General features: G+C 39.9%; 1 protein-coding gene and 1 pseudogene across 2 annotated transcripts in view; one reads left to right on the top strand and one right to left on the bottom strand.

Annotated features, from left to right (window-relative positions):
- Positions 1 to 4,791: 4,791 nt before the first annotated feature.
- Positions 4,792 to 18,905, bottom strand: part of LOC111340227 (uncharacterized) — a 22,261-nt gene continuing 8,147 nt past the window's right edge. The window contains exons 5-18 of one of the 2 annotated variants that reach the window (XM_022947038.2): positions 18,131 to 18,244; positions 17,085 to 17,126; positions 15,851 to 15,935; positions 14,621 to 14,705; positions 14,185 to 14,263; positions 13,427 to 13,503; positions 10,839 to 10,878; positions 10,160 to 10,251; positions 9,927 to 10,022; positions 9,201 to 9,289; positions 8,633 to 8,803; positions 7,811 to 7,892; positions 6,963 to 7,025; positions 4,792 to 6,573 (exon numbers count right to left, since the gene is read on the bottom strand). In XM_022947038.2, the coding sequence (XP_022802773.2) occupies positions 6,993 to 7,025; positions 7,811 to 7,892; positions 8,633 to 8,803; positions 9,201 to 9,289; positions 9,927 to 10,022; positions 10,160 to 10,251; positions 10,839 to 10,878; positions 13,427 to 13,503; positions 14,185 to 14,263; positions 14,621 to 14,705; positions 15,851 to 15,935; positions 17,085 to 17,126; positions 18,131 to 18,244 (1,085 nt within the window). In that variant the 3' untranslated portion in view covers positions 4,792 to 6,573; positions 6,963 to 6,992. Of the gene's footprint in view, positions 6,574 to 6,962; positions 7,081 to 7,810; positions 7,893 to 8,632; positions 8,804 to 9,200; positions 9,290 to 9,926; positions 10,023 to 10,159; positions 10,252 to 10,838; positions 10,879 to 13,426; positions 13,504 to 14,184; positions 14,264 to 14,620; positions 14,706 to 15,850; positions 15,936 to 17,084; positions 17,127 to 18,130; positions 18,245 to 18,905 lie in introns of both variants that reach the window. The other variant, XM_022947037.2, reaches the window with a different exon arrangement.
- On the top strand, positions 11,027 to 12,844 carry LOC148730661 (uncharacterized; annotated as a pseudogene).

Genomic DNA, 18,905 nt, shown 5'->3' on the forward strand with positions numbered 1-18,905 from the left:
ATGAAACTGACCACCCACGAACGTCACAACAACAATAGCCTGCGCTCTGATTGGTTACTTTTTCCGTATGTCGGTAAATTGACAAGGACCTAAGCCGCGGGATACAACCCAAATAAAATTTGTCGTATTCGCTCCAATTCATCCATAACGCTCAGATTTCAGACTTCCCGAAGAGTGATTGACAGGGGAATAATTGATATGAAATGAGACGTGTAAAGCGAGCCAATTGAGTGTACAGATGTTAATTTTATTTGCCTGTGCAAACAGCTGGGGTGAGCTTTGACACGCACGCGCTTAGATAGAGAGATAGTATACTCTGAAGGCCTTCTTCGTCTTGTAAAAACCCTTACTTTGAGATTGTTGTTTTCTTTTCTCTACACTCTAGAATCCTTTACAATACAGTCCGAAACAAGGACAATGTAACCGATGTTTTCCGGCCGGAATAATACACAAATGAGATTTTGCGAAGAACTTCACATAATTATAGAGCCATCCATCAAATGAACCGCCTGCAGACCACTTGAACAAACACATTCCATTCACGCAAGCCAAACACGAAACGGCAATAAATCAACTCGTGGGGTCCCAGATCAGAAGAAAGAAAGCGGCAGTCATACGAGGTGCAATCGAAGGAATCTTTCATGAGAGTTGGATAAATTTTGAATATTTCAATCAGTTCAGTGTTCATTGGTCGAGTCACGATAACCGGAATATTTCAAAATGCTTGGTAGTGGCGTTACGTAGTATTTGAGCGATGGTTATCGGGGAACATAATGTTTTCGATAACTTATTTCATCGTCGAGAGTACATGATTCTAAGGTGATTCATTAGCTGTTGTAGCGTGCGCCTTGAGAGCTTGACGCAGCGAGAATCGTTTGAGCATTCTTTCAAGGCGCTGCAATCAGCTAAACAAACGTCACCTGGGCCGTCACTCGCAATTTTAGCAAGTCTGTAGCATGTCAGACAAATTGTCGACTAGGTAGAGTTGAAACACAATAGATCGCCAATTCAAGGAAATTTTCTCACCAAAAGCAAACGACAACATGGTTACGGCCCGTGCACGTAACACGACATAAACGGACTAATTCCCTCACAATTATCCCAAAGGCAAAGACATGAGCGATCTTGAGTAGGAGAACAAAAGAGTAATTAACAAAATGAAAAGATAGATATATGTTTATTCACGAATCGCCGGCAGCGGGATTAAAAATACTTTGCCGAGATACAAGTGAAAGTTACATTAAGCGAGACATTTTGCACACCGGTATTATGATTTTAGGGACAATAAAATGGTGCACTATCTCGTGGGACAAAGTAAACTGTGGACTTCATTTAAGTTCGCGTTTCCGTGTTTAGTGTTTAAAAAAATTACCCTATTCATCACCAAGTCTCGTTGAACACTTAATTCCACGATCGATGTAGAGCTGCATGCATTTGATACAATGACTCAAATTAAGATAGATATTGGTTGAAAAAGAGCATCGTTTCAATTCCCATGGCCTTTAAATTTGGGACCGAATTTTCAACCAGGCACCAACGGTTAAAAACTAGATGGTCTTCAATAATGGCGATTTCTCACAGTTAAACTCGTAATATGTAAAAATCTGCCCTTGAATTGTGAATTTTGCCATAAGCTTTTCAATTTAGCGGCCCACAGATATGAAATATTTAGTATCCTCTTTTCTCAGCGTGACGCAATCATGTTCAAAGTAATATTCAGATATTTTGATGCGTGATTATTAATAAGCGTTTTGTTTCGTTCTTTGAGTCATATTGGCTGCACGTAGATAGCTGTTCTTTGCCAGCTGAAGGAGGTCTTGAGACTAAAGGAAAAAAAATGAATAAAAAACATGAATGGTTCATCCTCCGGTGATCTTGGTCGCCAAAATCGACATCTTCGAAAAGGTTACCCATAACCCACTGCCCTCTCCTCCTTTAAATAATATTGAAACCAAACTGGCCCAGGTTACTGGTCTCACACTGAAGGGGTCCTTACGTCAGTTCTGCACACGGTTAAACTGAGCAAAAACAAAGAATGCGTAAATTGAATGCAAACTACCTCTCAGGCCTCTTGTCAGACCAGATTTTTAAATTCTAAGTCAGTTACAGTCTTTGCTTTTGAAGTGTAGCAAATATATCAGAAAAATACACATTAAGGGTTTGTTGACGACTGATTTGTTTTTCACGTAATTTCTAGAGTAGCTCAATTTGTTTGAACGAGCAAAAAACTAACGATCACACGTCACGGAAATAAGTGAGAACACGTTTTTTTTTTTTTTTTTCGATTGCGGTTATTGTCGTATACAGGCTTATCGGCATCAATTATCAAAACTATACTGGGCTTTGAAATATCCCATTAACTGGAAAGTGCATTGAGCCCTTTCATTCTTAGAAGTAATCGGCATCTACATTCTCTTGAAGGTAACGAGACTCAGGGAAATCATTTGAATATAAAACTGAATTCGCGCCATTACCGCGAACATAGGATTGCATGAATCCTCATCAGTTGGGAGTAATTGCTTCCAGAACTAGGAAATAAGCGTTCAGATTTTTAAAAACAAAAAAATACAGTCAAGACGAGAATGGAAGTGATCAGCTGGGCGCTCTCTATTCTTGAAAATAGAAAGAGGGTAAAATGATGCTGGGAGTCATGGCCATCTCTTTTCTTATTCGTAACCATTACTTTCACAGGGAAGGTTTCAACTGTTGATGCAAAAATCTCTGCATGATCATTGGCTGCGGTTACATCTGTGAGCAGAAGATCAAATTTTGGGCAAAACTTCAAAATCAAATGTCTATCATGAACTGGTCATCAAAGGATTTTGGATGGAGTTTGAAATAAGAACAGTATGCTTTGCACTCGCCTCATAGCTCCCGCGATCATGCCACTAAACTTAGTCTTTTAAAGTTTTACTCATACTCGTTTGTTATGAATTTCTCGTGAAACTATTTGATAGCTTATTATTTTACTGGTCCCGATGATCTGCAGTCTTTGATGAGCATAAACAGGAAATACCCCCAAACCAAACAAAACACGGACGGGAAATGAACTGAGGTGTACTCGAAATCCCGGAAAGGATCAGATGAGGCGTTTCTGCTCTTGGTAATTGAAAGGGCGGTCCGTCTGCGGAGTTCTCGGTCATCCACAGTCGGATGTGGTTTTTTGAAACAGTTTCGATGAGATGGGTTTGTCGTACGTAAGGGTCTCTCGAGCTCAACAAAATGGTTTCTAAGGCTATATATTGGTCAGTGAACAAAAGCCGCTAATACTTCCTTACTTAAAATTCAAAGTAAAATCTCGTGAGCTCTAGAAAAGCACGGAATCTTACCGCAGACCTAAGTGCCGGACCATAATATGCCCTTTTCGTGCGTAAATGAATGACCCCCGTACATTTTTTCCCACATTGTATGGATTTCAAACTTGATAATCGAATCATCTTTCTTTTGAAGGCTTTTTTTTATTCCCTCACGGTGATATGTGGAAGATGAATATCATTCTTGCTTTCTGTCACTACCTTTGTTCTTTTTGGTCGCTATATGGCAGCAGAATACGGATAATACGGATATCAGTGTATTGAATCGATGGAGATTTAACAACAATCATGCACTAGCTGAATGTAGAATGAACTTGAAATTCCTAATAGCGTGCTTGGTTATGACACATCAAGACAATTACTCTTGAACTGGTTCAGTTCCTTTTCTTCGCGATGTACTCAAATTTCTCGATTCTTCTAACGACAGCATTAGCTCGGATGGCGAGCGTTCCATTTATAATGACAGGAGAGACGTTCTCATAGTCAAGCGGGTTTCGATCCGGTCTTGTACGATAAACTCCCCTCCGGCCCATCCAGATTATAATCAAAAGCAGCTGATCTTTAGGAACGAATTTCTCAATTATTTCAACCTCTCTCTCACTACTTAATATTGTTTTGTGTATGAATATTAGCGGAAGAGAGTTTCCTTTTCAGCCCGTGAGTTACGTTTGAGCTAATGTGGTTTCACATCACTCAGACAAATGGAACAATCATCCGTAGACACATTTACCAGGGAATTAAGAAATACGTTTTTTATAAAGCAACACCCCACTTAGCGTCAGATCTATTTTACAGGAGGCCTGCTTAACATTATATAAAAGTAAATTAAAATACTTGGAACGTTTATCATGTACACACGAATAAAAACTAACGGAAGGTAAAAAGTTTATATAGAACGATGGCTGTAGCAGGTTGGAGTGGAGAATGGGCACTAATTATTTTCCCGCTTTCCAATACCATGGAAAGGACGCCCCATGGTGACGTACAAGGAGCTTTCCCGTGATTATCAGCGACAAGTCAGACAAAAAGTACTTGACAGTCCAAAGATCTCCCATTCAAATATAGTACTTCGATACAGAATGTTCTGCCCATGTGTAATATTGCCCAAACGCGTTTCACAAAATAGTTGCCTCAAATCTAGAAATTCAAGATGTCGTCAATTCGTTCAGGCGGGTGTAAGTCCCCCGACGGTTGTTGAGTGGGGAACAGCCGTTTTCTAGTTTGCGTAGTATAGCAGTCTGTACAGTATCTTAGATCTGCTTATTAGTGAAGAGGGACTCTACATCGATAGATATACTATAATTTCATTTTCGTGTGTTTTCTGGTTGCTAATAGCAGACACCGATTACTGACAATGCAGTACAAGTTGATTACCGTTGATTTTCCTGCACAAATTGCACAAACTATCCTCATTTTTAGTAAAAGCAATAAAATTAGAGTCAAAACAGACGCTGGCAATAAATGGACCTAACCACGCTTGTATTACACGCACATATTTTATTTGCACGGTATATTTATATCATTAATTTTCTTAAAAAAAGAAATAAATCTCTACTTTACGTTTTTCTATTTGCACGGAAACACTAATTGGCTTTTTCAGTTATTTACGCCACTATTTCAAAAGCCCGCCCATTCGTTCGGATAAATCTAATAGGCAATTATTGGATGAGGTTGCGCATGATACCAGGAATTACCAATGCCGAAGTCTGACTATCAGTCGAAGTCGATGGCTGAAGCAGATAACATAACTACGAGGCTGATAGTTAACAACTATTCACCAAAGTGGAGGTGGTTAGTGGTGGATATTTACCGAGCCGCGAAGCGGTGAGGTAAATATCCACCGCTAACCACCGACACTGAGGTGAATAGTTGTTTTAGTATATATTAAAACAGTGAGATAATATACACTGCTTCGTCGTTAGTTTGAGTGATTTCTTCGCTTGTCACGGATGCAAACCGGGACGCCATTTTTTCCCAAGTTGCTCGGAGGTAAATAGGAAAGGATATTCGGAGTTTGATTAGCCAATCAGAGCGCGCCTTCAACGCTATCCACTGTTTTAGTATATACTAATTCATAATATCATGCGCAAACCGAATTCAATAACTGCTTTATCATACATTAAAAAAAAAAAAATTGCAAAAGAAGACCTCTGAGTTTGCAAAAGTTTGAGAACAATACACGGACAAGGGGCTTAGAAACTAGGTCGACTTCGAACTCAACTTAATAACCCAATACTGGGTTATCATGTCAACTCCACACGCTATTGTATGATGACTATATGCTCTCGACCAATCAGAGTTTCCATTGTAAGTCTAAGGCATAATAATTAATATCAGGTGCTACCTCGGTGCGATCCTCGGCGATAGCTGAAAGCAAGAGCACGCGTAATGAAAGGTACCGTTTCTCTGTTTTGACTTGTTCAGAGCAGTTTGTCCAACCCAAGAGTAATTTCCATTCGTCATGTTTAGCCGAACTAAAACAGCTTGTCTTTAACGATGTGAATGCAATCCTGATGGATTCCCTTTGCGAGTGTAAGGGTTCGAGATGTGCTTTCTCTTGTGTTTTGCATTCCAGAAGAATTTAAATTAGTTTGCACCATCGTTTGCAACACTGGGTACTAACCCAGCAAACGCAAATTATTTAGCGAGTTGTCTACAATAAAACATAAAAGCTGTTTGGGACAGGACCTTGCCTTGACGAGGCGATAGCCGAGTGCGACTCCAGTGCTTGGCAAACCTCCAAAGTGCATCCATAACTCGATGGTTGCACACTAATCATTTCTTTTATAACACTTAGATTTTCAAACAGCTTCGTTTCGTGTAGAAAAAGAAAAAAGCAAAACAAACTGACGTCAGCATGCAACCCACGGGCAAATGAATCGAGCATTTTAGCCAATCAGAGCGTGCGCTTCTGTAAAGCTACGTCATCATCCATCCCAACCCATCTTCGTTCTAGTTCTGTCCACTCTTCACTCTTGTTTACCTACCCTATATGACGACTTTTTTTATAATTTCTATCTACTTAAAGACGATTTAATTTGTATGACTCAAAATGAATCGAAGTATAGCCACGTAGTTCTTTTAGTGAAAAAAAAAATTGCCTCTAGTTTGTAGGATCAGTAAATCTTGTATCTTTAGTACATCTTGAACAACTCCAGGTATCCCTCCACACTCAACCGTGTCCCTGGTGCGGTGCTTGTTGGGCTGATGCTTATTCTACTATGTGCGGGAATTAATACTGCGCCGGTAAGACTGGAACCTTTAAAGAAGAAATCAATGAAAAACGAATTTAGTTACGCCTAGAAGAAATAAGTTCCCAACACGACCCACCAAGCCTAGATATTGTTTGAACTACTGATTGGAGTTCATTTTAACAGACAGTCGGGAAACGAAGGCCAAAGTGATCAAAACAGGCAATCAGAACAAAGGTTGACATCACGGGTAGCCAATGAGAGCTCAAATTTTAGTAATGGTAACTGACTACAAGTGCGGAAAAGCGCGAAGGACAGGGTCGCGTCTGGCTTCAGGTTTGTAGTCAGAAGGTGTACGTAGCCACAATGCAGCCCTGGTTTATATTTGATACTCAGTGGGAAATTGCTCTCCACTACCGAGGCAGTCAACAGAGAAAATTCTACTCAACAACATTACCTGGTCTCCACGATCCGGTTCCTTCTCCTTTTAATCTAGCCGCGGGAGGTTGGTATTTTGGAGCTGAAGAAATGACACTTATTCTGTGATTACTTGGTGATTTACCAGAACTGTTAAACTGCAAATGACAGGTCAGCTGAATTGGATCAGTACATGTCAGAACATAAGACCAAAACATAAAAAAAAAAAATACAAAAAAACAAGGGAAACAAAACAAAATAAAGAAACACAGTACAAGATTAGACTTAACTCAGAAGGAAAACAAAAACTCTTTTCATCACCAAATGACGATCAAGCTAAACTAAACAAGCTTCACTACAGTTGACAATGAAACTGATGTAAGGAAATAAGAAAAGAAACACGCTAATATTTTAGAGATGCCAGCGACGTTTCAAGAGTAGAGTCTAGTTTTGTTGAAAGGGTCGTTGGCTGAATCCACTAGTGTGTTTATACATACACAGTAGTGAGAGTTTGTACTGGTGGAATCACGGGAAAGAACAGCTAATGCACGGAAAAAGTGGAAGACCAAGGTCACATATAATCAAGTTCATTATAAAAAAAAAAAAAAGGGACAGGAAAATCAACCACATTTTGGCAAGTTACGAGCGTGCGTTGGGACAGATGGAAAGGAAGAAGAAAGGGACCTTTCCATCTGTTTCTTGCTCATATCCCACTGTCCTCCCCATTCCTTATAACTACTCGTCCCATTCTAGCGCTTCCAAGGAGTTATAAGAGACGACTGGTGACGAGTCAGAATCGAAACTCAATGCTTACTACTGAAAGTTCACGAAAACTCACAAAGAGTTCGACCAAGAACAGTTGATCAACGATATTACATTGAAACCTACCAGAGGGACGGGTTCTTCATCAATAGTGACTTGTAAGGAGGGTGGTGTTGTCGTTTTCTTGGAGAAAGCACCAACTGAAAGCCTGATAGCAAGACAAAAACATAATGCTTTCATGAGGCATCAAAAATCGTTGAATTCGTATGAGGAAACAGTTTGAATTGTAGTATTTTTCTCAAATGATTTTTTGAAGAAAAATGAATTAGGGAATCAAGACTAGTAATCTTCCTCGCAATTCTAATACGCTGTCAAACAAATACGAAATATAATTCATTGAGGGTTTTAAGTTTCGAAGTAAAATCAAATCTAGTCAACAAATCATGTATGGTCCTTGGTAACGAGAAAAACCTTTCAGATTTCAGAAGTGAAAGGACCGCACGTTCCAAAGGGTTAACGATTTTACAATATGATGCCGAGAGAAATTCCCCTTTGAAACGGTGTGGAAGCGACCTGTTTTTAGCCAAAAACCCGACGTAACCTGATATTGGCATCAGAGTGCTATATACCATATACTATCAAGAACTCGTAACACACTTTATGAAAGGAGTCGTATGAGGCTTAACTAACGACACAAGATTAAGTCGTTGACTAGCAAGAGTGACCAAGACAAAATTTCTCCTTACAATATCAATACAATACCTAGTAGATAAGTGATGAGAATAAAGAAAAATATCAATTAGGGGATTATTAGTTGATCCAACATCAAATTCTCCAAACTAACATCATAAGAATTGTATGGCAGACAGTAAGGAGAATCACTAATGAGATCTTAGCAGTGAAAGGGTAATTGAGATCAAGGGAGAAACTGAAATAAAAAAAAATTACCAGTAACAGCCTCCTGTCGTTACTACCACATAGGGTTTGCCTTTCTCCCAAACCAGGCTCCGTGATTCAGTGTTGTGTATTTGAGAATTAAAGCTTATATCGTCTGTATGTTGATCTGCAACACACGAATGTGCCTTGGGGTACAAATTTGACACGCCGCTCCAGCGCCACCTGAAATCAACCATTAGGCAGGAGTTGAAAGGTACAAAATAATGATCATCCAGTGATTTCGTTGCCAGTTCCTTTGCTGTGTAATTTCGCCCTTGTTGAGGCGATCCCCTCAATTGGGCGGTCAGCCTGTTTGTATTGTTCTCCGCCTGTATCAAACGGTCAACGGTGGCGCAATCACTCAAATAAAACTATCAAAAAAATCTTTCAAGTAAAATTTAATCCATGTTTATCTCCCAAAATCAACGTTAGTAGAATTTTTATGCGAGTTTTTGCAAATTTAGTCTTCAATTGTGGCTTGTCTTCAATCCGTAAATACATACAATACTCCTATTCTGTTCCTTCATCCCCTGCGGTGACCGCTGAATACAGGTTCGACTGTAATTCCATGTAACCTCACCTTCCATGAAGTTGGACTTTTTGACTGATAGCCTCTGTCCGCTTGTCTAGAGTTGCATATGAATGATGCACTGATGTGTTGATTTCAGACTTTGTGAACAAAGCAAACAAAATAATCAATAATTATGAATTTATGAAAATCATATATGCGTACCGCGTACCGCGATCCTAGCAGTAATGAACACTACTTATGTAGCAGTGAACATAACGCCTGAAAACAATTCAGGCCCGTACGGGATTTAAACCCATGACCTTTGCGATACTGGTGCAGTGCTCTACTAACTGAGCTAACAAGCTCTAGTTGAGATTACCATTCTCCACTGGAGAATGTCAATCTTAGCCGAAGGAAATCTTTTAGTTGTGGTTACTAAGATAATATTTTCTTTTGGGATGGCTGCACAAGCCGGCGAGAGGAAACGAGCGTTTTGTTTTAATTGGTTACCTTGGCGACTCGCCTGTGCAACCTATCACGAGGTTTTCTTCCACCATCCTTATCATTCGGGATTACCCACTTTGATCCCGTGAGAAAAAGCGCATGTGGCCTTTCGTTTAACAAGGTAAGAAGGTTTTGTTAACGGATTTTTTTCAGCAGACTAATTGCAGACGGACCAACAGTTGCAGCAAAGAACACTAAACGACCTTTGTGAATGAATCTTTCAACTTGGTCAGGATGATAACCACAACTTCACCTCATCCCGGGTCAATATCCCACATATATTTGACTTACCTGTTTATTAAGAGCTGCGTGGATTTCCTTCAGAGCCATTTTCCAGCCAGTAAGGTCCTCATTCTTGATAAGCTGCTCTGCGACCAAGGACACGAGCTACAGAATAAAAAGCCAATGTAGTTATGCTGCTTTGACAAATCGAGGACGCACAGGCGGCTAATTCCTGTAAAAAAATCTATAGGATCAGAAGAAAATTTGAAGAGAGAAAAGGTCGGTTCAACAGATGATCACACCTCATCGTCGCCTCGTTTGTTGTCCACCTGACGTCTGTAGAGCGACATGTCCTGTTTAAGGTGAGTTACTTTGTCATCTAGTTCTGACATTCCTGAGGAGGAAAATCAGTGGAGAAGATACGGTATAGAAACAGACAACCAATGAGAATGGTTTTGACCCTCAAAATAATAAGAACAACCTTATTGTCTGGCTGTCAAGAATAGCTACAATTCCGTTCTGGCTCGGTCGAAAGTAAACCGGTGCGCTTATTCTAAAGAGCTCGCTAAGCATAACACGACCTCTCCATTTTCCTCTTATTGCAAGTGGCTACGTCACGATCTGTCGATCTTCAAAATCTAGCCTGTAAAGTTGGTCGTTAATCTAGGCGTTATGAGTTTGTGACCCACAAGTGGAAAATCTGCGAGTCTTCTTCAGCCTGAAGAAGACTGGCAGTAAGCAGTCGAAACGTCGCGTTCTACATATAGTGACTTTTTCGTGAGACAACAGAACAAATTTATATTATCATCTAGCTACCACGATGCACAACAACCTACTTCATAACAAGTGGAAAATCGTTGGCAGACTTAAAGATATTTTTTTCCTTATCCAACATCATTTCGCCACTGCCTTTTAATTATGAGATGTTGCTACATTCGTTAACGAGTTCCACCTTACACCAGATTTCCCCCGCAGACTTACCTTTTGCTATGTGTTTAACTTTTTCATTTTGTTCTGCGAACTTTAAGAAATAAAAAGAAAGAATTTAAACCTGTGAGGTCGGTGATTTCTAATACCCAAGTTATGACGAGTCAAGAATCGACTAGAGAGTGAAATTAAAGAAAAAGAAGGGCTCCATCACTTTCCATTTCTAGGGAAAAAAAAAACCGATGAGAATTTTCCATCTAAAGGGTTGGTAAGATTTTTGCCTAAACAATTCAGTTTTTCTTGAGAGTCAGTCCAGACTTCTAAAATCTGGTTGACAGAAACCGAATATTTTGTCACAGGGCACAGACCATTTTATGATTAACTTTTACATTTATTTATATCTATATTTACATCTATATTTCACAGACGTTTAATATTATTGTAATTCCACTACTCGCGTCTTTCTTAAATTTCGGTTTTCAACTTTTATTATATTATAATTGCATTCATAGTTTGTCATTTTATTTTCTCAGGGCCACAAGTTTATTAGCCTTTAACTATTACGTGTCAACCCTCTTTAAGTGGGTTGGTCTAATACATTCGGTCCAGACATTGGCTACTTTCCAAACGGAAAAAAGTGCTGGATTATTACAAAGCCAGAAAAGGAAGCACTTGTTAGAGAAGCCTTTAAGGATACAGCAATTAACGTGACAGTAGAAGGGCAAAAGCATCTTGGAGCTGTGATAGGCTCAAGAGATTATCTGCAGGACTATGTCAACCAGAAAGCAAATAGCTGGGTCAATGAAGTTGTTCAGCTGGCTGAATTTGCACAGATTCAACCGCAGGCCAGCTATGCCGCCTACACGTTTGGTTTAAAGCATCGTTGGACGTACTTCCTAAGAACTCTCCCTGACGTCCAAGATCTTCTAGGGCCACTTGAAGAGGCTATTTCCCAGGTCCTTATACCAGGAATCGTAGGGCGCAAGTGCAGCAAACTGGATAGACACGTTCTAGCACTACCAGTACGCCTAGGCGGCCTGAGCTTGAGCAACCCATGTCACGAGGCGGCACGCGAACATGCCTCATCTGTTCAGGTGACATCTTCTCTTGTCGAACATATCATGGCTTAAACTCATCAACTACCCGACGACTCCCTCATCGCGTCAGGGCGTCAGGCTGTCAAACATGGAAAAGCTGAAGAACTTTCAGAGATTGCAGATATTCTAAAACAAATTGTTTCACGGAAGACCAAGCGAGCTCTAGAACTAGCGTAAGAAAAAGGCTCCTCTATGTGGCTCACAGTTCTTCCCCTTCAAGAACATGGTTTCAACCTCAGCAAGAGAGAGTTTCGCGATGCTGTTAAATTACTCTATGATTGGCCGTTCGATGACATTCCATCAGTGCGTGCGTGTGGGGAAAACTTCACAGTAGACCACGCAATGATTTGCAAACGAGGGGGCTTTGTTACCCAACGGCATAGTGAGTTCAGAGACCTCGAGGCCGACCTTTTGAGTATAGTGTGTACCGATGTCGAGGTCGAGCCAGTTCTCCAAGACATCACTGAAGAACAACTCAGCAGAGGGTCTAATAGAGCACAAGACGCAAGATTGGACGTTCGGGCGCGTGGCTTCTGGGATCCCCGGAGTTCGGTATTTTTCGATGTGAGGGTTTGCCACCCTAATGCCGAGTCTTACAAAGACCAGGAACCACAGCAGATTTATCGCATCCATGAAAACGACAAGAAGCGGCTGTACTCAAGGAGAGTGTTGGATGTTGAGCATGGCTCGTTCACGCCGCTTGTATTTACAACTACGGGAGGGATGGGGATGGAATGCATAAGATACCACAGCCGATTGGCCGAGCTGATAGCCGCCAAGAAAGGGGAACGATACTCGCAAACAATTTCCTGGATCCGAGCAAAGACATCCTTTGCCCTCCTTCGGTCGGCCTTAGTTTGCCTTCGAGGATCGCGGGTGAAGCGCCGCGCTGCGTATGACTATAATAATTGTGACGTTGAAATCGCAGCTGCCGAGGGAGCTTTATTGTTATTATTATTATAAATCACGCGAGGTCGCAGAAGACTTCACCCTCGCTGTAGCTGGTCTACATCTGCACATTAGTATAAATTATTTTAAAAATTTGTAAATAATTAGATATATGGCTTATTATTATTACTATTATTATTATTATTACTATTATTATTATTATTATTATTATTATAATTATTATTATTATTATTATTATTATTATTATTATTATTATTATTATTATTATAGTGGTATTGGGAGAAAACCAAAGGCACATAGACTAATAATACTAGAATTTGCACTGGAGAAGGCCATTCCTTTTGAACCGGAATCGAACTTTCTGTACACATGGAAAAAACTCTTACTGTTCGAGCACCTGGCCTTGCGTAGTTGATCGGCGTATTTCAAGAAATCAATGAAGGACTAACAACGAGTTATCGATTGTCCTCTACCATCTAATTAAGCCCTACAGCTACACAGGAGGGTACTCTCATCAAGTTAGGAATTTATTTATCATACAGGAGCCACATTAAAGGCCTCTGAAAAAATAGGAAATCTACAGTAGATGATGTTATATTAGGTTGTGGTTGCACTAGTTTCGGATAAATCCCCCACCTGTTCTGAGAGTGAATCCACGTTTGAATAAAGTTTCCCGATGGAATCTTGTTTTCCTGTCTTCTTCTCGTCCAGAACTGAAATGATAACAATTTGCTCAAGAAACATATACTCCTCTTCAAATTTTTCCCAAGTCCGACGAAGGTGAAAGTAGTTGTTCCATGTTAACATGAGCGTTTTCAAAGCATCCTGTTTCAGCTTCGTACACCAGAAATGGTGTGTTTTATCAACAGAGCGTTCGCAGATGTCTGAACTAAAGAAAGTATTCGCTTTCAATGAGAACGAATCGCGTTTCCTTGTCCGGTTTGAGTTAAAACGAATCAATTTTATAAAGGACCTGAGGTTTTAGATGCTGATTTTGATACACTCTCACCAGTATTCCGCTGGATTCCGTTTATTTGTTTGCCCATCTGTTCTTTTTCGTTTCTCAGAATAACTACGACTGTAGACACGGTAAGTATTTGCCGCGGCTACGAGAAAAACTTCTTGTACCAGTCACTCATAGTAATACGAATGGGAAACATTGCATCACTAGTAATGACATCTCGATCAGTTTCAAGCTCATAAAAACTAAACTAGCAACGATCATGTGATCAAAACTAAGCTAAAATCGCCCACAAGTTAACCTTCGTCTGTTGTGCAGCTGAGTATAAACAAAAGCAAATTCCGTAGAATGGTTAAAATACAAGGCTCTTGAAATCGCAGAAAAGACTCGTGGAAAGAAAGCCAGTAATAAAAACTTGTCTTTATTTGTTTACCTTTTGAAGCTGATGTATGGGATACCTGGCTCATCAAGTCATCATACAGCTCGATAATTTTTCGATCAAGACTTGCAAACTGAAATATTGAAAAGAGAGAAAGAATGAAAATTTTGAAGTGGTAATAATGCCTTGCGACTCTGTAACTGATACTAAAATGCCTCGGTTGAGCCTTGGGTTAGAACCACGCAAAAAAAGATAACACCTTTTCCCTTCCTGCTTTCTGTTTGGGCGTTAAAGGAAACGAAGGGTAATGAATGTGCAAATTCAATTAAAAAAAAAAATGAAAAAGAAAACTTGAACGCCTCTAAATTAGAATGTTTGTGACCACATCTGACTTTCACTAAAGGACAAAACCATAGTGGACTTTCAAAGTTCGGATTTCGACTCTGTAGGTTTTTTAGCCAGGCACTTTTGTAGCCCAAGTACACTGTACCTTATCGTCGATTCTTTTGGCGAGTTTTCTTTCAAGCTCCCCCAAGTCATCAGTGTGTTGGCGGTAACTGACTTTGTCTGTTGTACTAAGATGGACCGAAAAACAAACAAACAAGATGTTGACACAGAATATTTTAAATTCTCCCTGAAAGTGTATATTACCCAAACCTATTGCCAACATCACTAAGCTTTATTGTGCACTCTTGCAACAACATTCAACTGAAGTGACTCAACCCAGTGTTTTATTTTTCTAAAAAAAAAAAAAGCCGAAAAATGTGTGGGACGAGATATCCATTAAAGTTAACATTATGTTTCTCGTGAGATACTATGCTTTTAACATCAGTTTTCTTCCTTTGATTACTGACACGTTTTTGTGAGCCACCCGATAGAAGAGGCTACCTAAAAATAGTGTCAGATGCTTTGTATAACTATCAGTTAATTCTTTATTTCTTGCTTGTACAATTTACTGCTGTGGGGGGGGGGGGGGGCCTAACTCAACTCTCTACTGAAATCAATTCTATTCTGATTGAAGATGCTGTTCACCAGGCTTATTAAAGGCGACTTAAAAGGTGACACTACTAGGCTGTCCATATTCTTGCATCGTCATCGTTCTATCTCAAACAGCAAATCACGTTAATTTACGTGCAACAGTTCCTGCGTACTAAGTATGCGCCTTCGAGTTGTTTACGCTTTACAAGATGACTTCCTACCTAAAAATTCATTCTCTTGCGGTTATGATCGGCAAAAATAGAAACAACATTGATAATATCAATATTTTAAAGAAACCGTTTTGTAAATTAGAATTGCTCTTAAAAAGATGACTAGAACGAAGACACTCCTCGAAGTTTGTTACCTAAGAACATAGTAAACTTAGGATTCGAAGAAGAAGGGGCGTACACAAGCACCGCTCCCAGAAAAGCTACGTGGTCTTTACAGCAAGTTATCTAATTCAAAATTCAGTGCAGAAGATGAAATGTACAAATTATTTACCCTTAAGGTCACCTTAGAGAAAGAGGTGTTGAAGGTGTCAAATTGAAATTTAAGAAAGATGAAATATTTTCTCTCAGAAGGAAAATATTTGGCTCTCGTTCATGACGCACGGCCAAATATTTTCCCGTTCGGCCCTTCCACTCAGTCAATACTATTGAAGTACATATTGCATTTAAGCTTTGCTTAGATCGCATTCGTTATCATTTTTCAGGATGTTAAATTTGTTTGAATAATGTCTTACCTTTCCTTCGCAAACTTCCTAATAAGGGAGGGTTGGTTGGCCATGCGGTCTGACATTTCATCAATGATATCGCCCCATTCCGACACTAAAGGAAAAACAACTCAGTAATTTCTGACAACACTAACCTGAACACTAAATGCAACTAAAACGAGCTAAGTTACCACATACACAGCGCCTTCTTCGATCGAGTGTCGTAAACCAACTCCCTTAGCCTCATGGGCGGGAAGCTCAACTGAAAGAGTCCCTGTTGGTTTAAGAGCAATTATTATCACCACACGCGGCCAAATGACAAACTGCCCTCTCTAAAACAGTCCTTTTCGCGGGCCAAACGGCAAAGTGCGGGCTGTAAATGGCATTTGTAGCCCTGATATATATTTTATTAAATGAATTTGTACGATTTGGCCTCATGTGTCGATAAGAATGATAATCACATGACTTTTGTCGGGCATATAGTTTATTTGTGTCCCTCATGTCCGCTCGGGCGTAAATGATGCTACTCGGGCCACAAATAAACTATGTGCCCTCCAAAATTCATGTGATGGAAGGTCATCCGGAACTGGATTTTTGTACATTTGTTCTCTCTGTGATTGGTCGGGAAAACTTGCGCCATCGTCCAAGCCAATCGGATGTAAAACTAAAAGCAATCACGACCTTTTCACTCACTTGTTTTCGCTTGTAATTATTATTGGCTCCTTGCGATACTTTCCTTTTGTCTAGTTGACTGTTTTGTTTGCCTTGATTTTGGTTTTACGAAACTCAATCGAAGCAAACTATAGAGATCTCGCACTTTTGGTTTTATTAACTCAGTTGATAAAACCAAACTTACCATGTTTTATTCCTCCACTAACGCAGCACCACCCACAGTTTCTTTAGGAAGTTACCCCCTTTAAATGAATCTTGCATTTGATTGGCTGAGAGGATGGCACGAGTTTTCTCAACCAATCACAGAGCATAACAAAGAGTGAAACCAATGTAAAGCAAAATCAGTGCATCTATACGATGCAACGAAAAGCAAAATCAAAGCATCCAGTATATGCTTATGACACTCTACTGAACACCTCTCCAAAGCAGCGTTTCCATATTCCCAGGCGACAGAGAGAAAGAACCCTGCTTGCTCTTGGCTCATCCCCATTAGCAGAGAGCCTTTCCTAGGCTAATAAATTCCCTCCATCTTATCACAACGTAGATCGTTGGGTTTAAGTTGCACTCAAAACTTCAGAACTGTTACACTAACCTTGATTCTCCAGCAACTGAATCTTTGTGCTCAACGCAACAACTGAAAAAACAGAAGACAAAATCATCACAAGTTACCATCTCTTGGACTGACAAAAGGCACTTGTAAGTCTGATGTGCATTTGTTTTGGTTTTCAAGGAATATCACTTTAAAAGGGGGGCATTAGAAACAACAAAACTAGAAAAAATCATCCAAAACAGCAAAACCGCAAAATATTCAATCGAAACCGAAAACCGCAGCAAAACCATTAAATTTTCATACCCCAAACATCAAAATCCTAACCGATCCAATACAGAGGTGACAAGTGGAACAGAGGTTTTGCGGCTATTCGAGAGCTTTGAACAACTGAGCCCTGGGCCAGGTTGTTCAAAGCTGGGTTAAGATAACCCAGGGATAGCGCTAATCGGCCTTCGAAAAACTGGACCTAGTGAAAGATAAACCAGGACCCAAATAAGAAAAATCGAAAACCACATCGAATACTAAATCTCAAATTGACGAAAACCGAAAACCAAATGCTAAAAGAGGAGAATCCGCAAACCGTAATGAACACCAAAACCTGAAAACCGAAATATTGTGGCACAAAAACCGCAAAACTGGAAATCTCCATGCCCCCGTCCTTGAAAAAAGCCTTTCGTCCAAAGCACGAATAAAGAACAGAACATTTTTCGTAGGGCTATCTTTTTTATCTGGTGCTTTTTTTGGTGTTTTATAGACCTGTTGAAGCAGTTGAATTGATTTAAGGCCAAACTGAAAATACAGCTAGGATATCAAGAAGTGGTAAAACAAAAACACATAAAAAGGCCATGATATTTTGGGGTCATTTGTTGTGCTCTGCAAAACGTTCCACTCGCACAAGACCTTAACTCATCAGTCCGGTGAAAAAATATAACCAAACAAGAGGCAATACTGAACAAGACAGAACAAAGATGGTTTGGAATGAAGGTTTGCAAGATGCACCAAAGTGACCTGGCTCCTTTAAATTATTCAATCATTTAAAAGTATCTTTACTGTAACAACTACGCACAACGCTTTCAAGTTTCCTTTACCGGAATGACTGGAACTCGGTGATGGACTGTATTTGGGCAGTTCAGAGCCCTTGTGTAACTTCACAGGTGGCATATGTAGACCATATGGCTGACTGGAAGTTAAACTGATTTTACCTGCGATAAAGGAAAAAATTCACTGTTTTGTTAACCCCTGAAATACTGCCACATCTCCCAAAGTAATGCGACCCTTTTGTCTCTTATGACCTCATCATTCCTTAATGACCAGAGTATCATTTAATTCGCTGACATTATCAGGAAATGATTTTTTAGTTGATCACAATACTTGAGGGGAAAAATTGGTAGAAAACTTCCTCAGTCTACAACCATTACTTCTTCAGAGCAAGTGCTACTTGGGGCAAAAATTATTTCCAAAATCATGTTGCACATCAATGAGTGGAAACCATCTTACATTTCCATATTGCAAACAACATTTATTATCGATCTTGGATGCAATTTGGCTTAACCCTTTAACTCCCAAGATATGATTTTTAATTCTCCCCGCTAGCCGCTAAACATTTTCTTGTAAATTAGTAAGAAGAATTTAGTTTCACATCAACTTCTACCTGATAAGTTTGTTTATTTTTTTCTCAGTTCGTGAGCGGGCGGTATTCTACAAATCTTGCAATCTGATTGGTTCCGAGAGCGGGCAGTATTCTCCCCATCTGGTTCGCTCACAGCGGGCGGTATCCGTTTCGCTCGAGACACTATGCAGAGCATCTCAAACTTCGTTGCAGGTTTTCACAAATTTGTCTTATTTTGCAGGCCGGGCAGAATT

This window comes from Stylophora pistillata, chromosome 5, assembly GCF_964205215.1.
Source record: "Stylophora pistillata chromosome 5, jaStyPist1.2, whole genome shotgun sequence".
Lineage (NCBI taxonomy): Eukaryota > Metazoa > Cnidaria > Anthozoa > Scleractinia > Pocilloporidae > Stylophora > Stylophora pistillata.